Source organism: Budorcas taxicolor, chromosome 5 (assembly GCF_023091745.1).
Source record: "Budorcas taxicolor isolate Tak-1 chromosome 5, Takin1.1, whole genome shotgun sequence".
NCBI lineage: Eukaryota > Metazoa > Chordata > Mammalia > Artiodactyla > Bovidae > Budorcas > Budorcas taxicolor.
This window is the reverse complement of record NC_068914.1, coordinates 35,308,828-35,325,760: the sequence shown is the minus strand read 5'-3', so window position 1 is coordinate 35,325,760 and position 16,933 is coordinate 35,308,828. Positions and strand designations below refer to the sequence as shown.

At 35.0% G+C, this 16,933-nt stretch overlaps 1 protein-coding gene across 1 annotated transcript in view; it reads left to right on the top strand.

Moving 5' to 3' along the window:
* Positions 1–16,933, top strand: part of RYR2 (ryanodine receptor 2) — a 582,989-nt gene that overhangs the window by 173,155 nt on the left and 392,901 nt on the right. Inside the window, exons 13-14 of the mRNA XM_052640524.1 lie at positions 3,270–3,434; positions 6,128–6,249. Coding sequence (XP_052496484.1) covers positions 3,270–3,434; positions 6,128–6,249 — 287 coding nt within the window. The remainder of the gene's footprint in view (positions 1–3,269; positions 3,435–6,127; positions 6,250–16,933) is intronic.

The window sequence follows — 16,933 nt, the reverse complement described above, 5'->3', positions numbered from 1 at the left end:
TTAGACTCATATTTCACAGTGACCAGCTATTCTTTGCCAAAATGTGCCCCTGTATAGAAGCAAATAAATTCAGTTTTGACCTTTTAACGCTCATAACTTTAGCCACTATTTGTCTTAAGGACAACTGGCTTGTACCAAAATACTCCATCATCTAAGGATGTAGGCCTTGTCTTCTTTCTCTCAGCCACTTGACAGAATAATTTGGGGACATTTAAGGAAAATTTCAGTTAATGCCAGAAGAATCTCTTTGACTACCTGGTCCATATAATTAAAACATAATGCTATTAGGACTAGCTTAAATCTCCTAATGAGTCTAATTTCCAATATTATGTCCAGTATATATAATTTAAGGAGAACAGTTGTTCAGACATAGTTGTGACTTGGTCATAAGCGAGATTGACATACCCAATGCCAAAACATCACTTTTTATTTTTCAGGCTGATCTTTTAAACTTCTGGAACCATATGAATATTCATTTGGAAATTAGATTTTCCAAGCATTCATGAGTAGGATTATTTGAATGCTGGGATTGGGGTTATTTTATTTTATTTTTTCTGAAGAGTGACTTTGGTTTTTTCAGGCAGTGAATCTTGCTGAACTGAAGCTCCAGTTTCTTCTTTCTTTGGCGGTGGGCTGTTGCTTGTACAGTTTGTGCTCAGTTATTTTGGAGTCTAGCTGCTGCTATTTACTAGGCCTCCCCTGGGTGCGCATAGTATAATGGTTAACAAGAATTGGCAGATTGCATAAACAGATTTTGTGGCTACTTTTCTCATCCAGGATTTAGCTCGTCTAATTTTTTTGTCTGCTTGTGAGCCCAAAATTGTGTCCTTTGATACCTTAAGTATCAAATAAGGCAGCAGCTTTTCTTCTGCTTGAGCTCTAAGCAGATTGGACGGGGCAAGCCGCTAGGCAAAGGGTACATCTTACAGATGACTTGTCTTTATAGAGAAGTCTGCTGTTCACTTTCTGCTTTTGGTCTCTCTGAAATGCCTAACAACAGATTCTAAAAAATATTTTTTTTCCAGTTTTCTAACTGTTGTCTATGGGGTGATTAGCCTAACTAAACCACAATCATTTCCCAAAGCCAGAATAACTAAAAACAAAACTAAATATAGATGATTTATGTAATATATCAAAGTAACGCTAAAACTAAAGATCACTAATTTAGGTATAGGTTAGCTAATACAGGGTTTTAGGAATCTGACTTCTCACCTAACTTGGACACTTTATTTCTGGTAAGACAGACTAGTTTTCTATTAGATGCTTTTACCAGCTGTCATGTTCTTAACATGGTGATGGGTCAGATCATCCAGATTATTTTTACCTGGATGTCTCCTAAACTTGAACTACAGAAAATGATAGGAAATAAAAGAAGGAAAGGACATGACTGGCTTTTGTTCTTTTAAACAGCAAATAATCAGGTGTGTTTTTTTTTTTTCCCTCTAATGTCACTTTAGCAGTTCTTACTTGACTTGGGAATCAGAATAATTACAAAAACATGGTCATCGTGAAGTTCTGAAATTAAAAGTTCTAATCCAGAGAGTGATGTGAAGCACTTCAGTAAAAAGCAAGCACAGCATACCTTTGCACTTAGTAGCTGCAGTTTTTCAAAGCCCAATCCACAAGCCTATAAATAGACTAGAAGCCAATTTCGTGGGATAAAGGAAAAACAAAAAGCATGTTAGAAGCTCCTTGTTTTATTTTGAGGAGATAATTGCATTGTTAAATATTTTCCCTAGAATTTAAATTTTCTATTTAGAGGATTGGTTTAAGTAGACTTGTAGTTTTACCTGGTTTGATAGAATGAAATTGGAATGGTTTATTATCTGTTTTATTGCATATTCTTAGCATAGTGTTTCAGGTTATTTGCATAATGGTTAAATCAACTTAACTTAAAATTGCATTCACTTTCTTATATGACCTTGAGCCTTTTTGCATTAAGAATCTAAACTCATTTAAGTTTTAATTTTCAATTGTTGACAGAGTGTCCATAATTATTTTGGAGTTGTTAATTATTAGTGTGGTGTAATAAACCCCCTCAAGTGTTCTTGCCTGGAGAATCCCAGGGACGGGGGAGCCTGGTGGGCTGCCGTCTATGGGGTCGCACAGAGTCGGACATGACTGAAGCGACTTAGCAGCAGCAGCAGCAGCAATAATGCCATAAGAAATCAAAATTTCTGTTTCACTTGAATTGTTCCTTTTGGTGGTTTAACAGACATAAAATTGATTCCAACCTAATTTTCAGAAATATTTATATAACTAGTACTGATTTCAAACAATGCTCTGACAGCCAGAGATAGACAAAACTTAAATTTAACAAGAAAATTAGAACAAGAACAATAAGAAACCAGAAAAAAGATATTGTAACCAAAAGAATATTAGATTTTTTTCCTGTTATTTTAATAATCATACAGAACTTCAAGATATAATGAGTTTTCGAAGACCAGAATGAAACATGGAAGGGAAAATTGAAGGAAGAAGCATTAAAACAAATAAGGATTGAAAGGAAATATTTAGTTGGTATCAGAGGATTGATTGTTTCTTCCTAGCATAGGGAGCTCTGTAGTCCAAAAACTATATTGAAACTGAATTATATCCTTGATTAGTGTTTAAAAGAAATCATCATTATTCCTAACACCTTCATTAAAACAAAATTTATCATTACCATTATAAATAACAGATGCATGGTCAAAATCATGAAAGTTTATTAAAGTGTTTATTTTATCCCAGATACTGTGCTGAAAGTGTTGCATTCATTATCTCATTTTTTCTGATACTGTGGGGGAGGTTCTCTTGTTAACTTTATTTACAGATGAGAAAACAGAGGTTTAAAAGGTTTAATTAACTTATCCTAAGGCCTCAGAGGTACTAAGTGGCAGAGATTAGGCTCAAGATTGGATTTTCTGTCCCTCCAACCTATACTCTTTGTCATCAATCATAAAAATAATAATCTGGAAAGAGTATGAAACCTAAATTACTGATTTTAAGGTCCCTAGTTTGGAGTGTGCCATGAAGCAATATAAAATTTTGTGTTATGGCTGAAATAATTTTCTACCCGTATGAGTAATTCAGGAGTATGTTATTCATCTTTGCAATCTCCTACTCAGTTTCCAGTAGAGGTTGAACTGCTACAATAGAACATTTGACCATTATTATTTCAGAGGGCTATATTTTTCAGGGAACGTGATTTACAACAAGGCAAAGTTCTTTTGATATTAAACCAGTATTTTTTAAAGTCTTTGCTTATCTTTTTTTTTCCCCTCTCTCAGGAAAAATTGGATGTAGGAGTGAGAAAAGAAGTTGATGGCATGGGAACCTCTGAAATAAAATATGGAGACTCGGTATGTTATATACAGCATATCAATACAGGCTTGTGGCTCACTTACCAGTCTGTGGATGTGAAATCGGTGAGAATGGGATCCATACAACGTAAGGTAAGAATGTACAAAAACACTGTGTATGGCAGTCATTCTTAATGAGTAAAAAACACGAATGCAAGGCCAAAACAAGTAGCTACTCTCTCAGCCACTTGCTATGTTATTTGCATGCTAGAGGTCCAGTCCCACCCTGATGAACTCTCTGGTGTTTGTATGGTGAGCAGTTTTAGATGTGGCTTTGTTGTTGTTGTTTAGTTGCTCAGTCCTGTTTGACTTTTTTCGACCCCATGACCTGTATGGCCTGCCAGGCTCCTCTGGACAGAATACTGAAGTGGGTTACCATTTCCTCCTCCAGTAGACCGTGTTTTGTCAGAACTCTCCACTTCGATCCATCACTTTTGGGTGTCCCTGCACGGGGTGTGGCTCATAGCTTCATTGAGTTACGTAGCCCTTCGCCACAACAAGGCTGTGAACCATGAAAGGGTTGAAATTTTAGTTTTTTTGTGTTTTTTGTTATCGCACCCAAGTCACGTTTATCTCAACTTGCTGTCATTTCATATATTCTGGTTGTTTATCTCAGTATGACTTCTGATGGTGAATTTTCACTGCTCTTTCGCTGAAGTTATGCCTTCTTGCGTCCTGTAGACAATTAAACTAGTTTATATACTAAAATAATATTCTGCTATTTCATTTTATCTGACTTTAATAAAAGTGGATATGATTGCTAAATTTTATCAGTTGAAGGGAGATAAAATCATGTTTTAGTGTTTTTACTTTGTTGATAGATAAGTTAATAGATATCACAATATTTAAGAATCCTTATATTCATAGATTAAACCCAGTTTGGCCAAGTTTATTGTTCTTCTTAAATCTTATTGGTTTCTACTTATATTTTATTTTAGAACTCACCTAGAATTGCCACATATATTCACTTGATAAATTTATGCATTAATTTTTCTTTGTTTATGGATATTAAATTTGAAATTCATACAATTTTCAAAGTTTACAAAGTATTCTTTCCTTTGTCTTTTTTCAACCATTGGAAAATATAGACCATTCATAGGTGACAGACTATGTAAAGACAGGCAGCAGTCATTGTTCATTTACTAGTCTACTATTAAAAGAGTATGTTATCTTTGAAGGTCCATCAGAGCTCACTTGTGAAATTTTCTAGTCCTATGATCTTTTAAATATTGGATCTTAAATTTCTTTTCCAATCTCTGTTAAATAAGTTGATATCACCAAATTTTCTACATTAAGGAGATTTCTTTTGATGATTTTTTAAATTTGGCTAGGAAGTTATCCATGTCCTCTGGGCTAGTCAGTTATGTTCTTAAAAAAAAAAAAAATCGGAGGGGGCATTAAGTCTCATACGGCATTGATTTATTATATTTTATAATTTTAATGTCTTGTGTATCTTATATCTTATTTCCTGTGTTTATTTCTTTCTTTCAATTTTATCTTTGGCCTGCTTTGTGAGAGTTTAATCTCTTTCATTTATCTTCTCAAAAAATAAACATTTGGGGTTTATTTCTTTCTGGTTCATTGAATTCTCTTTTTATCTTAATTAATTCCTCTTTTCAATTTTGTTTTTGTTTTTTAGAGTCTTAAAATGAGTAATATATTGCTCCATTATGGTCATTTTTTTCTTTGTCAGTGAATGCATTTAAGGTTTGTGATTGACTTTAGGACTGCCCTGATGGTCCAGTGGTTAAGACTCACAGTTTCCACTGTAGGGGGCAAAGATTCAGTCTCTGGTAGAAGACATCACAATACTTAAGAATCCTTATATTCATAGACTAAACCCAGTTTGGTTTAGTCTAAGATCCCAGGCGTTCTTTGGAATGGCAAAAATAAAAAAACACTTTGAATAGAAGAAAAAAGACTTTGTATCTCTGTCTCATTGATTTTGGTATAGGGAAAATCCTCTTTACATTGCTTTTTAGATAGTTTGTGATATTAGTTCTAGTTGCTAATTTTTGTTCAGTTTATCTGGTTAAATGTTCTGAAGACATCTTGCTGTTGGTGTTGACTGAAGGGAGTTAGGCACAAATGGTTCTATTTACATACAGTACACAAGTGATCTTTGCTGTTGAAAGTCCTGAAGATGGGAAATACCTTGAAGAACAGGGACAGGAAGTGAGCACTAGGGGCAGTTTTAAGGTGCCGTAACATTCTCTTTCTTGATTGGGTGTTACAGAGTTGTTGCACTTTGTAAAATTCATTCAGCTGTTCAATTATCTCTTTATGTTGTATATTCAGAAATATAAAGCCTAACAAAAGAAATAATACAATAAAATACATTTTTAAAAAGAACTGAGATACCTTAGAAGCATTGTTCAGTGCTTATAAATTAACCCTGCTATGTTCAGAATTACTGTATAACTGATATCCCATGTAATGTTTTCCTTTGCTTCTTCAGAGTTTGTTTAGACTGTGGATGAATTATTGAATATAGATATGTGAAAGCACTCTAATATTTGGTTTTCAAATCAATACATTTATTGATTTGTGCTTTAAACAACAACTGATTCATGTTTAAAGCAACAGCTGAATAAATATATTGAACGATGAATTTGTACAGGAACCTGTGCATATCACTTTACCTGACCATGACTGCATACAGCCTGTTTCACCTGTCTTTAGACTCTGTGTATTGTCATGGCTCACCTTTTTGAGTGCACATCTTCCTAACACCCAGTTGAAAAAAGGATGTTGGGAGTAATGGAGCTATTTTTGTTTTCATGCAGGCTATTATGCATCATGAAGGACACATGGATGATGGCCTAAATTTATCCAGATCTCAGCATGAAGAATCACGGACAGCACGTGTCATCCGGAGCACAGTCTTCCTTTTTAATAGATTTATTAGGTACATTTTCCTTCTTTGTTGTGGTTGCTTGATATTTTATTTCAATTTCAGATTACAAATAAACAATTCTAAAACATATTATGTTGGTAAATCTCATACAGTTTGGCAATTCTGCTGAACACATTAGGAAATGCTAGTTAAATGATTTTGTGTTTTTCTTTTTTAAATTGGAATATAGTTGATTTACAATGTGTTAGTTTCAGGTATATAGCCAAGTGACTTAGTTATACATATGCATATATCTGTGCTTTTTCAAATTCTGTTCCCTTATAGATTCTTATAGAGTGTTGAGTATATTTCCTTTAAATGATTTTTTAAGAAATGACTGTGGTTTTAGGAATTTTATAGGTAACTTATAATTGTTAGCTGTATGTGAGAATTATTCTATAACATACCCTTGTGCTAGCATTTTCACACTGAGGGTGGTACTGCCTAGATACTTTGTGAATTTTGAACTTTTTTTTTTAAGTGATTCTTGTAATAAGTAAGTTTTCCCATGTAATAATGGAAACAATTGCATATCTGCAAAACTAAGTCTAATTTGTGTCCAGAGTGTTTTCTGGGAACCCTATACCACTAAATCCTCTGGTTGGTGATAGGTATTATATCTGTTTTTACACTTGCCAATTTAAAGATGGGCAAAACTGATATATATGTGTATATGCTCTTCCCAAGTGGCACAGGTGGTAAAGAACCCACCTGCCAATGCAGGAAACATAAGAGATACGGGTTCGTTCCCTGGATCGGAAAGATCCCTGGAGGAGGAAATGGCAAGTCATTCCAGTTTTTCTGTGGAGAATCCCCATGAACAGATGAGTCTGGAGGGCTATAGTCCATAGGATCGCACAGTCAGACATGACTGAAGCAACTGAACATGCGTGCATGCATGTATGTAAATATATGTATATTTATAGTATATACATATTTATTTGTTACTGTTTAATCACTCAGTCATGTCCAACTCTTGAAGACCCCATGGACTGCAGCCCACCAGGCTCCTTTATCCATGGGATTTCCCAGGCAAGAATACTGGAGTGGGTTGCTGTTTCCTTCTCCACATATTTATTTATAATGATATAACCAATGAGTATATCTTGTAATTTTTGGCCAAGTTTCTTCATTTATGTTTTCTTTGTGATTTGCCCTTTTATTTGATAATATTTATATTATACTAGGCCATTATGAGCTTTTTCTATGTTAGAGATATTAATTTCCTATATACATTTTAAATATTTCCCCATCTTTTTTGGTTTGGAAAAGATCTTAAAGTGCTTTTTCCATCGTGGTTTGCTCAATAAATCATGTCTTGGTTTTACAGCATATAAAAGACCTTTACCACCTAAGATTATATGAATGTTAATTATTCTCTGCTTCTTTTATAAACCATTGCACTGTGTGTGCATTTCTGTGCATACTTTCATGAAATCAAAGCATGTGCACGGCATTCAGCTTCATCATATCCCTAGTATTTATCTCAATTCTCTGTCTCACATAAATCTTAACCCTTTTCAGATGGAGTAATGCTTGCTGAAGTAGGCATCATCAGATTCTTATTTTTTATAACAACATTTTAACTGTGAAATTGTGACTTATTTAGGATCAATTCAACTTAGACGTTTTCCATCTTGTCCTTTCCATAGTTCTTCTTTAATACTGCCCAGTCAGTTCTATTGAGGAAAATAACCATAAATCTTTAAAATAGCCTATATTCTTTGTAGTCTGTCCATCACTACTGATTTCTTCAACTATAGAAGTTTTTGTTACAGTGTGACTTGTGTGGTGTTTTCAGAGGCACTGTTGAGATTGCATTTGGCAAGAAAGAGCTAGCTTAATGACAGAAAAAAATTATTTGTTTTAAAGTGTATTTGGTCAGAAAGATACTGTATCAGTGTTTAGACTCAATGTTGTGATGCTATGCCTTAAGTGATGTTTTCTATGTTGATCAAGATACAAAAATTCATCTTGGATGTGATTGACTTTCACACATTCGCTCTTTGCTCAAGAGTACTCATATTTTTTTTTTAAAGAACCTGTGATTTGGAAGATTAATTTTAGAATCTTAATTCTTGCTTAATTGATTAGAGAACCAAACATGTGAAATTTGGTTTCTGTGGTAAAAGTACTTACTAGGTATTTGCTGCTGCATAATAAAATTCAATTTTTATTTGGGTTATTTGAATGAAATTCATTCATTAGACTTCTCTTGATAAAATAGGTTAGTTATATAACCCATATTTAACTTTAGACAGTTCTCTATATCCAGGAATTTTGCATCTATAGATTCAACCAACCATGGATCAAAAATATTAGGAAAAAATTCCAGAGTGATTCAAAAAGCAAAACTTGAATTTGAAGCATGGTGGCAACTATTTGCATAACATTATATTGTATTTATAACTATTTACATAGTATTATGTAGGTAATCTAGAGATGATTTAAAGTATACAGAAGAATATTAGTAGGTTATATGAAAGTGAAATTTCACTTGTATGTGGGATCTTTTTTTTTTTAAGATACAAATATACTTAATATCCAAACAGAAATAGATCCATAGACATAGAAACAAACTCACGACTACCAAAAGTGAAAGAGGACAGGAGCAGTTAATTAGGAGTTTGGGATTAACAAAAACACACTACTGTATTTAAAATGAAGAAGTAGGACTTACTGGATAGTTCAGGGGACTATACTCAATATTTTTTAGTAATAATTATATGTGTGTGTGTGTGTGTGTGTGTGTGTGCACGCATGAGCACACACACTCAGTTGCTTAGTCATACCCAACTCTTTGTGACCCCATGGACTGTAGCCCACTAGACTCCTCTGTCCATTGGAATCTCCAGTCAAGAATACTGAAGCAGGTAGCCATTTCCTTCTCTAGGGAAGGAATGCAGGGATTGAACCTGGGCCTTCCCAATGCAGGTGGATTCTTATCTTCTGAGCCACCAGGAAACCCATACTATACCATTATTATATAAGTGACTTGAGCATAAATTTTGATATCTGAGGGAGATCCTGGAACTGAGGGAGGGATAATCAGTTTAAAAGATTATCTGATTCCCAGTCTGACCTGTAATCTTTCTTTTTTCTGCTTCCCTTGGGTTTAATTTCTCTTCTTTTTTTGCTTTCAGAAGATGAAGGCTGATATCATTAATTTGAGACCTTTCCTATGTCCTTTAGTGCTAAAATATCTGTCCTTAGTGTCCCCTGTCACTTTTTGTTGTGCTGTGTTTTCTTTTAATTGCTTCTTTGTCCAATAGGTTGTTTAGTATTCAAATATTTGTGTTGTGCTTAGTTGCTCAGTCATGTCCAACTCTTTGCAACCCCATGGACTGTAGCCAGCCAGCCTCCTCTTTCCATGGGGATTCTCCAGGCAAGAATACTGAAGTGGGTTGCCATGCCCTCCTCTTCCACATATTTGGGATTTTCCAAAGATCCTTCTGTTACTGATTTCTAATTTAATATCTTAGAGGTCAGAAAACATACTTAAAAGACTGCGTGCTTTTAAATTTATCCAGATGTGACTTATGGCCCAGGAAGTTCCAAAAAGCAAAACTTGAATTTGCTGCATGCTGGGAGCTATTTACATAGTATTTACATTGTAGTGTCTATCCTAAGTAATCTAGAGATGGTTTAGGTACAGTGGAGGATGTGCATAGGTTGATGCAGAGGCAGGCATGACTACTTCAGTTCAACCTGAAAAAATTATATCCTTCACTGTCACTGAACCAGGAAGAGTGTTATAACTCAGTCTAGGAATGGATCCCTCTTTTGTTAGCTTTATAACCAAGATCATACAAATCAACTCAGTCACAAGTCCTTTCAGACATTTTCATAATGTTTGTTGTTAGTTGCTTTCTGAGGAAATGTTCAGTCTTGCTAAGTATTCTGTGTGCACTGGGAAATAAATGTTCCATGTGCCCATTTTCCTTTGATTGCGTAGAGTACTAACAAGGTCCATTTGGTCTAGTTGGCTGATAATGTTGTTTAGATTGTCTGTTTCCCTACTGATTTTCAGTCTATGTTCTATTCATTATTGAGAGAAGGGCATTGAAATTTTGGACTATAACTGGATCTTTCTACTTCTTCCTGGCAGTTCTTTTTCTTCATGTATTTTGAAGCTCTGTTGTTAGATTCATAAAAATTTAGAATATAATAAACTGGCACCTTTATTATGAAATTACCTTTTTAAAATCCCTGATATTTGCTATGACATCAAATTTGTATGATGTTAATATTGAACTCCTGCTTTCTTGCTTTTCTTGGTGTTAGCGTTGTATATTTTTTAAAGAACTTTTACTTTTAACTAATTTGCATCTTTGAAGGGCATTTCTTTTATGCAGTATGTAGTTAGGTCTTGAATTATTATCCACTTTGACAATCACTTCCTTTTAACTGTAAAATTTAGTCCATTTATATTTGTACAATTATTGATATATAGTTTTGCCTGCCATCTTATTATTCCTTATGTATTTGTCTTATGTGGTCTTTGTCCATTTTCCTTCTTTTCCTGCCTTCTTTTGTGTTGTTTGAATATTTTCTGCAATTTTATCTTAATCTTGTTTTTGTTGGCTTGTTAGTTATAATTTTTTGTCATTTTCATGGTTGCTTAAGATTTTTAGCATATGTCATTAACTTGTAATTTCAAGTTATTTCATCTCTATGAATAATGTAAGGACATTTCAATAGAATACTTCTCTCCCAGTCTTTGTTATGTTTTTGTTATACATTTGGCTTTGATTGATATTATAAACCCCAAAATACATTTTTATAATTTTCATTTAAGGTTATATTTTTTAAAGAGATTTAAATACACAAAAAACACTAAACATTTTGTGCCCAGAGTTACCATTTCAGTTGTTTTTGTCTTCATTATTTTATTGAGGATTTGCATTTCCTTTAGGTAGTTTATCTTTAGTCCCAAAGTTCTTCTTTTTACATTTCTTATGGTGCAGGTCAGTTGGAGATGAGCACCTTTGGCCATTGTACTTATTTCTGAAATGTTCTTATTTTACCTTCATTTTAAGTGATTTTTTTTTTTCCCTTGGGTATAATATTGTCAGCTTTTCTTTGGTTCGTTGATTTTTCTTTTTACTTATGATTATCTTTTATGCTTTATATATCTGGTCATTTTTGTTTAGTTGTCAGACATTGTAAATTTGTTGGATACTGTATATTTTTGTCTTCCTGTCAATGTTTTTGAGATTTTTCTGGGAGCCAGTTAAGTTACTCAGTCAAGTTTGATTCTTCTGGAATTTGCTTTTTGAGTTTTTGGGGTGGGAGCAGAGCAGGGTTGAATCTAAGGCTAGTTAGTCTCTGCTATTGAAGCAAGCCTATCTGTATCCTCAACTTGGTGCCCCATGAGTTATGAGGACTTCTAGTCTGGCTGATGGAAGGAGGTTGACTTCAGAACCTGTGTAAGGGTTGACTACTGTCCCCTCTAATCATTTCGGGGGGTTCTGTTCCCTGCTGAAGTCAGTTTTCTCATGTGTACATGTTGATCAGTAGTCGGCTGAGTATTTGAAAGGGATCCTCTTTAGTCCTCTAGAGTCCACTCTTGTAAAGCTATCTCCTCTCTGGGACTATGTCCTGCAAACTCTAGCACCCTAGGTATTCCCGACTTTCAGCAATGTCTCCTCAACTCAGTGAGTCTTCTGTGCCTCACTTGGGTTCCCTTACCTACCTACATCATAGCTTAGAAATTCTTCTAAGGCAAACTGGAACAATTGTACAGCTCACCTTGGTTGTTACCCTATCTATCCTTTGTATCTTGATGTTCAGTGTCTTGAAATGTGTTCTTCCCCAAATATTTTGTCTGGTATTTTTGGGGGGGTGGAGGGAGGGAGGAATTGTTTCAGAAGAGAGTAAATGCTGTCCCTGTTCACTTTATCTTGTCCAAAAGTAATTCACAAGTTGACACATGTAATTCTTACTTCAGGATGAGATTCCATGTTTCCTCTGGCAAATGTAGTCTAATCTTTTCTACTTCTGTGTTTATGTTTATTCTCCTTTTGATTTCTCACCTCAAGCCTATCACTAAGCTACTGTCTTTTCCTGAGTTACCCAGCATCTCCTTTTGAAATCTCTCTCTCTACTGTGATCGTGTAACGGGTGCCATGGATGAACATAATGAGTCTGTTTCCCTTTTTTTTACACTTCAGTTCAGTTCAGTAAAGTTGCTCAGTCGTGTCCGACTCTTTGTGACCCCATGAATCGCAGCACGCCAGGCCTCCCTGTCCATCACTAACTCCCGGAGTTCACTCAGACTCATGTCCATCGAGTCCGTGATGCCATCCAGCCATCTCATTCTCTGTTGTCCCCTTCTCCTCCTGCCCCCAATCCCTCCCAGCATCAGAGTCTTTTCCAATGAGTCCACTCTTTGCATGAGGAGGCCAAAATACTGGACTTTCAGCTTTAGCATCATTCCTTCCAAAGAAATCCCAAGGCTGATCTCCAGAATGGACTGGTTGGATCTCCTTGCAGTCCAAGGGACTCAAGAGTCTTCTCCAACACCACAGTTCAAAAGCATCAATTCTTTGGCGCTCAGCCTTCTTCACAGTCCAACTCTCACATCCATACATTACCTAACCTTAATTGTGTATTCATTTTTTTAAAAAATTGAAATTTAATTTAGGTTTTTCCCTCTTCTTTCTGGAATACTTACCTGCTGGTTATATTGTTCATCATGTCTATATATGTGTATCTATATATATAGATTTATTTATGTGCTTGTTAATATTACTGAATTATTTGAATTCCTGAATTTATATAGCTTTAATGTAGCCTGATATAATTTAATATGGCTTCTTTAATATCCCTTAGAAACTGAAAAATTTTACATGATTATAGAAATTGTAAAGGTTATGTTAAGTAACATAATTTGATCCTTCTATCACATTTATAAAATCACTAAAAATCCTCAATATCTGTACAATATTCAGATATTTTTCAAGGTAGTTTTTTAGATATTCATTTTATTAATATAGATTCATATACTATTAAAAGCCTTATTTAAAATATGTAAACTCAGACCTTTTTTATTTCATAGAGTGAAAGTCAAATCTATTTTGTGTTTATACATTTGTATTTTTCTAATGTAGTTTATTTTCTGTGATCATTCTGGTCTCTGTCACCAAGGTTAAGGTAGTGGTCGTGGAGTGTGTGTGAGGGTGGGTGTTTGCATTTGTTTCTATGAGAAGAAGGGGATGACAGAGGATGAGATGGCTGGATGGCATCACGGACTCGATGGACGTGAATCTGAGTGAACTCCGGGAGTTGGTGATGGACAGGGAGGCCTGGCGTGCTGCGATTCATGGGGTTGCAAAGAGTCGGACACGACTGAGCGACTGAACTGAACTGATAGGGGAATGTATTTTATTCTTCTGGACTATTTTTTTTAAAGTGTATTAATTCCCTGTAGGTATATATTAGTAAATGTATTCTTGAAGTAAATGGGACAAGGGATAAATCTGTTTGTAATATGGTTTAATCTTCAAGTTATGAAATGTAGGGACAGAATTCATAAACTTTGATTTTTGTTTTGACATAATGTGATTCTACCACCTTTGGTTTCCCCTAGTTTTTTTTTTTTTTTTCATTCTTTTGTCCTTGATAAATTAAGATGAAAAACATCCTTATATTGGATAGAAGTTCTAAAACTATGCATGATAAACAATTTAAAGAGTCTTGGACAGCATTTTCTGACAAGTTTCTCCTAGAAAGCAATTAAATGATTACATTTTTTGTAGCAGATATATTCAACCTAATAATCTAAAAACTGACATTTACTATTATTTCCCTTTAAGTTTGAAAATGTAGATATTATATTTGAGTTATTTTTGAATTTTATTTACATTTGTAGATGAGATTTAAATTTGACTTTGTTATGTTTATCATTCAGCTAGAATTGATGGGTTAAAATGTTTAAAACAGCAATATTTCATTGTATGTAAGTGTTCATTTTAAAAAGGAAGAAAAAATTTTCTCCTGCCAAGTCATTTCTGTTGCTTTTTTTAGCGTAGAAAGAACTTACAGAGATAACAAGACAAGGTAATAGATGAATTTCATTGATGTATCTGATTTGGAAGTTTAGATAGAAACTTTAGGATAGTCATGCAGTTTAACTATTTCATCTGTTTATAAGGTTTAAGTCAAATATTCCAAAATTATTAGTAATATTTAGAGTAAATGATGATATATTTAAAATTATGTTTTTGAGCATCATAAGTTCAAATTTTTAATTTGAAGCATTTTTTTCTTTTCTTTTTTCTTATTTTAAGCTCATGATCTGAATCATAGTCAGTTCCAGATCTTGTTTTTACTGACTGTATAGAGCTTCTCCATCTTTGGTTACAAAGATGCTCCTTATTACAAAATTCAGGGTTAAATTGAAGAAAAGTAGGGAAAACTACTGGGCCATTCAGGTATGACCTAAATCAAATCCCTTATGATTATACAGTGGAGGTAATGAACAGATTCAAGGGATTAGATCTGGTAGACAGAGTGTCTGAAGAACTGTGAACAGGGGTTCTTAACCTTGTACAGGAGGCAGTGACCAAAATCATCTCAAGGAAAAAGAAACCCAAGAAGGCAAAGTGGTTGTCTGAGAAGGCCTCACAAATAGCTGAGCAATGAAGAGAAGCAAAAGACAAGTAAGAAAAGGAAAGATATACCCATTTTAATGCAGAGTTCCAGAGGATAGCAAGGAGAGATAAGAAGTCCTTCTTAAGTGAACAGGACAAAGAAACAGAGGAAAACAATACAATGGGAAAGACTATCAAGGGAATATTTCATGCAAGGATGGGCACAATAAAGGACAATAATGGTAAAGAGCTAACAGAAGCAGAAGAGGTTAAGAAGAATTGGAAAAAATATACAGAAGAACTATACAAAGATCTTAATGACCCAGAAAACCACGATGGTGTGGTCAGTCAATTAGAGCCAGACATCCTGGATTGTGAAGTCAAGTGGGCCTTAGGAAGCATTACTACAACCAAAGCTAGTGCAGGTGATGAAATTCTAGATGAGCTATTTAAAATCCTAAAGGATGATGCTATTAAAGTGCTGCATTGAACATGTCAGCAAATTTGGAAAACAGCAGTGGCCACAGGATTGGAAAAGGTCACTTTTAATTCCATTCCCAAAGGAAGGTAATGCCAAATGTTCAAACTACCATACGATTGCATTCATTTCACATGTTAGCAAGATTATACTAAAAATCCTTCAAGCAAGTCTTTAGCAGTATGTGAACTGAGAACTTCCAGATGTACAAACTGAGTTTCAGATAGGCAGAGGAACCAGAGATCAAATTGCCAACGTTTGTTGTATCACTGAGAAAGCAAGGGAATTCCAGAAAAACATCTACTTCGGCTTCATTGACTTCGTTAAAGCCTTTGACTGTGTAAATCACAAAAAACTGGAAAATTCTTAAAGATATGAGTATCAGACCCCACCTTTCCTGTCTTCTGAGAAACCTATATATGGGTCAAGATACAACAGTTAGAAGTGGACGTGAACTACTGACTGGTTCAAAACTGAGAAAACAGTACAACAAAGCTGTATGTTGTTACCTTGCTTATTTAATTTATATGCAGAGTACATCATGCGAAATGCTGGACTGGATGAATCACAATCAGGACTCAAGATTGATGGGAGAAAAATCAGCAACCTCAGATATGCAGATGATACCACTCTAATGGCAGAAAGTGAAGAGGGACAAAGAGCCCCTTGATGAGGGTGAAAGAGGAGAGTGAAAAAGCTGGCTTGAAACTCAGCATTCAAAAAACTTAAGATCAGACATCTGGTCCCATCACTTCATGGAAAATAGAAGGGAAAAAAGTTACAGCGGTGACATATTTTATTTTGGGGGGCTCCAAAATCACTGTGGATGGTGACTGTAGCTGTGACATTTGCTTCTTGGAAGGAAAGCAATGATAAACTTGGACAGTTTATTAAAAAGCAGAGACATCACTTTGCCCACAAATGTCCATATAGTCATAGCTATGGTTTTTGCAGCAGTCATGTAAAGATGTGAGAGTTGGATTGTGAAGAAGGCTGAGTGCCAAAGAATTGATGCTTTTGAACTGTGATGCTGGAGAAGACTCTTGAGAGTCCCTTTTACTCCTAGGAGATCAAACCAGTCATTGCAAAAAGAAATCAACCCTGAATATTTATTGGAAGTATTGAAGGTAAAGCTGAAGCTTTAATACTTAGGCCGCCTAATGTGAAGAGCTGAATCATTGGCAAAGACCCTAATGATTGAAAGATTGAAGGCAAAAAGGAAAAAGGGGAGGCAGAGGATAAGATGGTTATATACCATCACTGACTAAATGGACATGAATTTGAGCAAACCATGGAAGATAGTGGTAATTCTGGGTGGCTTAGAGGGTAAAGAATCTGCCTGCCAATGTAGGAGACCCAGGTTGAAATCCTGGGTCAGAAGATCCCATGGAGATGGAAATGGCTACCCACCACATTATTCTTGCCTATAGCCTCTTACGGTCAGAGGAGCCTTGTAGGCTATAGTCCATGGGATTGCAAACAACTGGACATGACTTAGTGACTAACACTTTCACTTTGGGAGATAGTGGAGGACAGAGGAGCCAGGCGTGCTATAGTCTGTGAGGTCGCTAGGAGTCAGACATGACTTAGTGACTGAACCAACAATTTTTTAAAATATAAATTG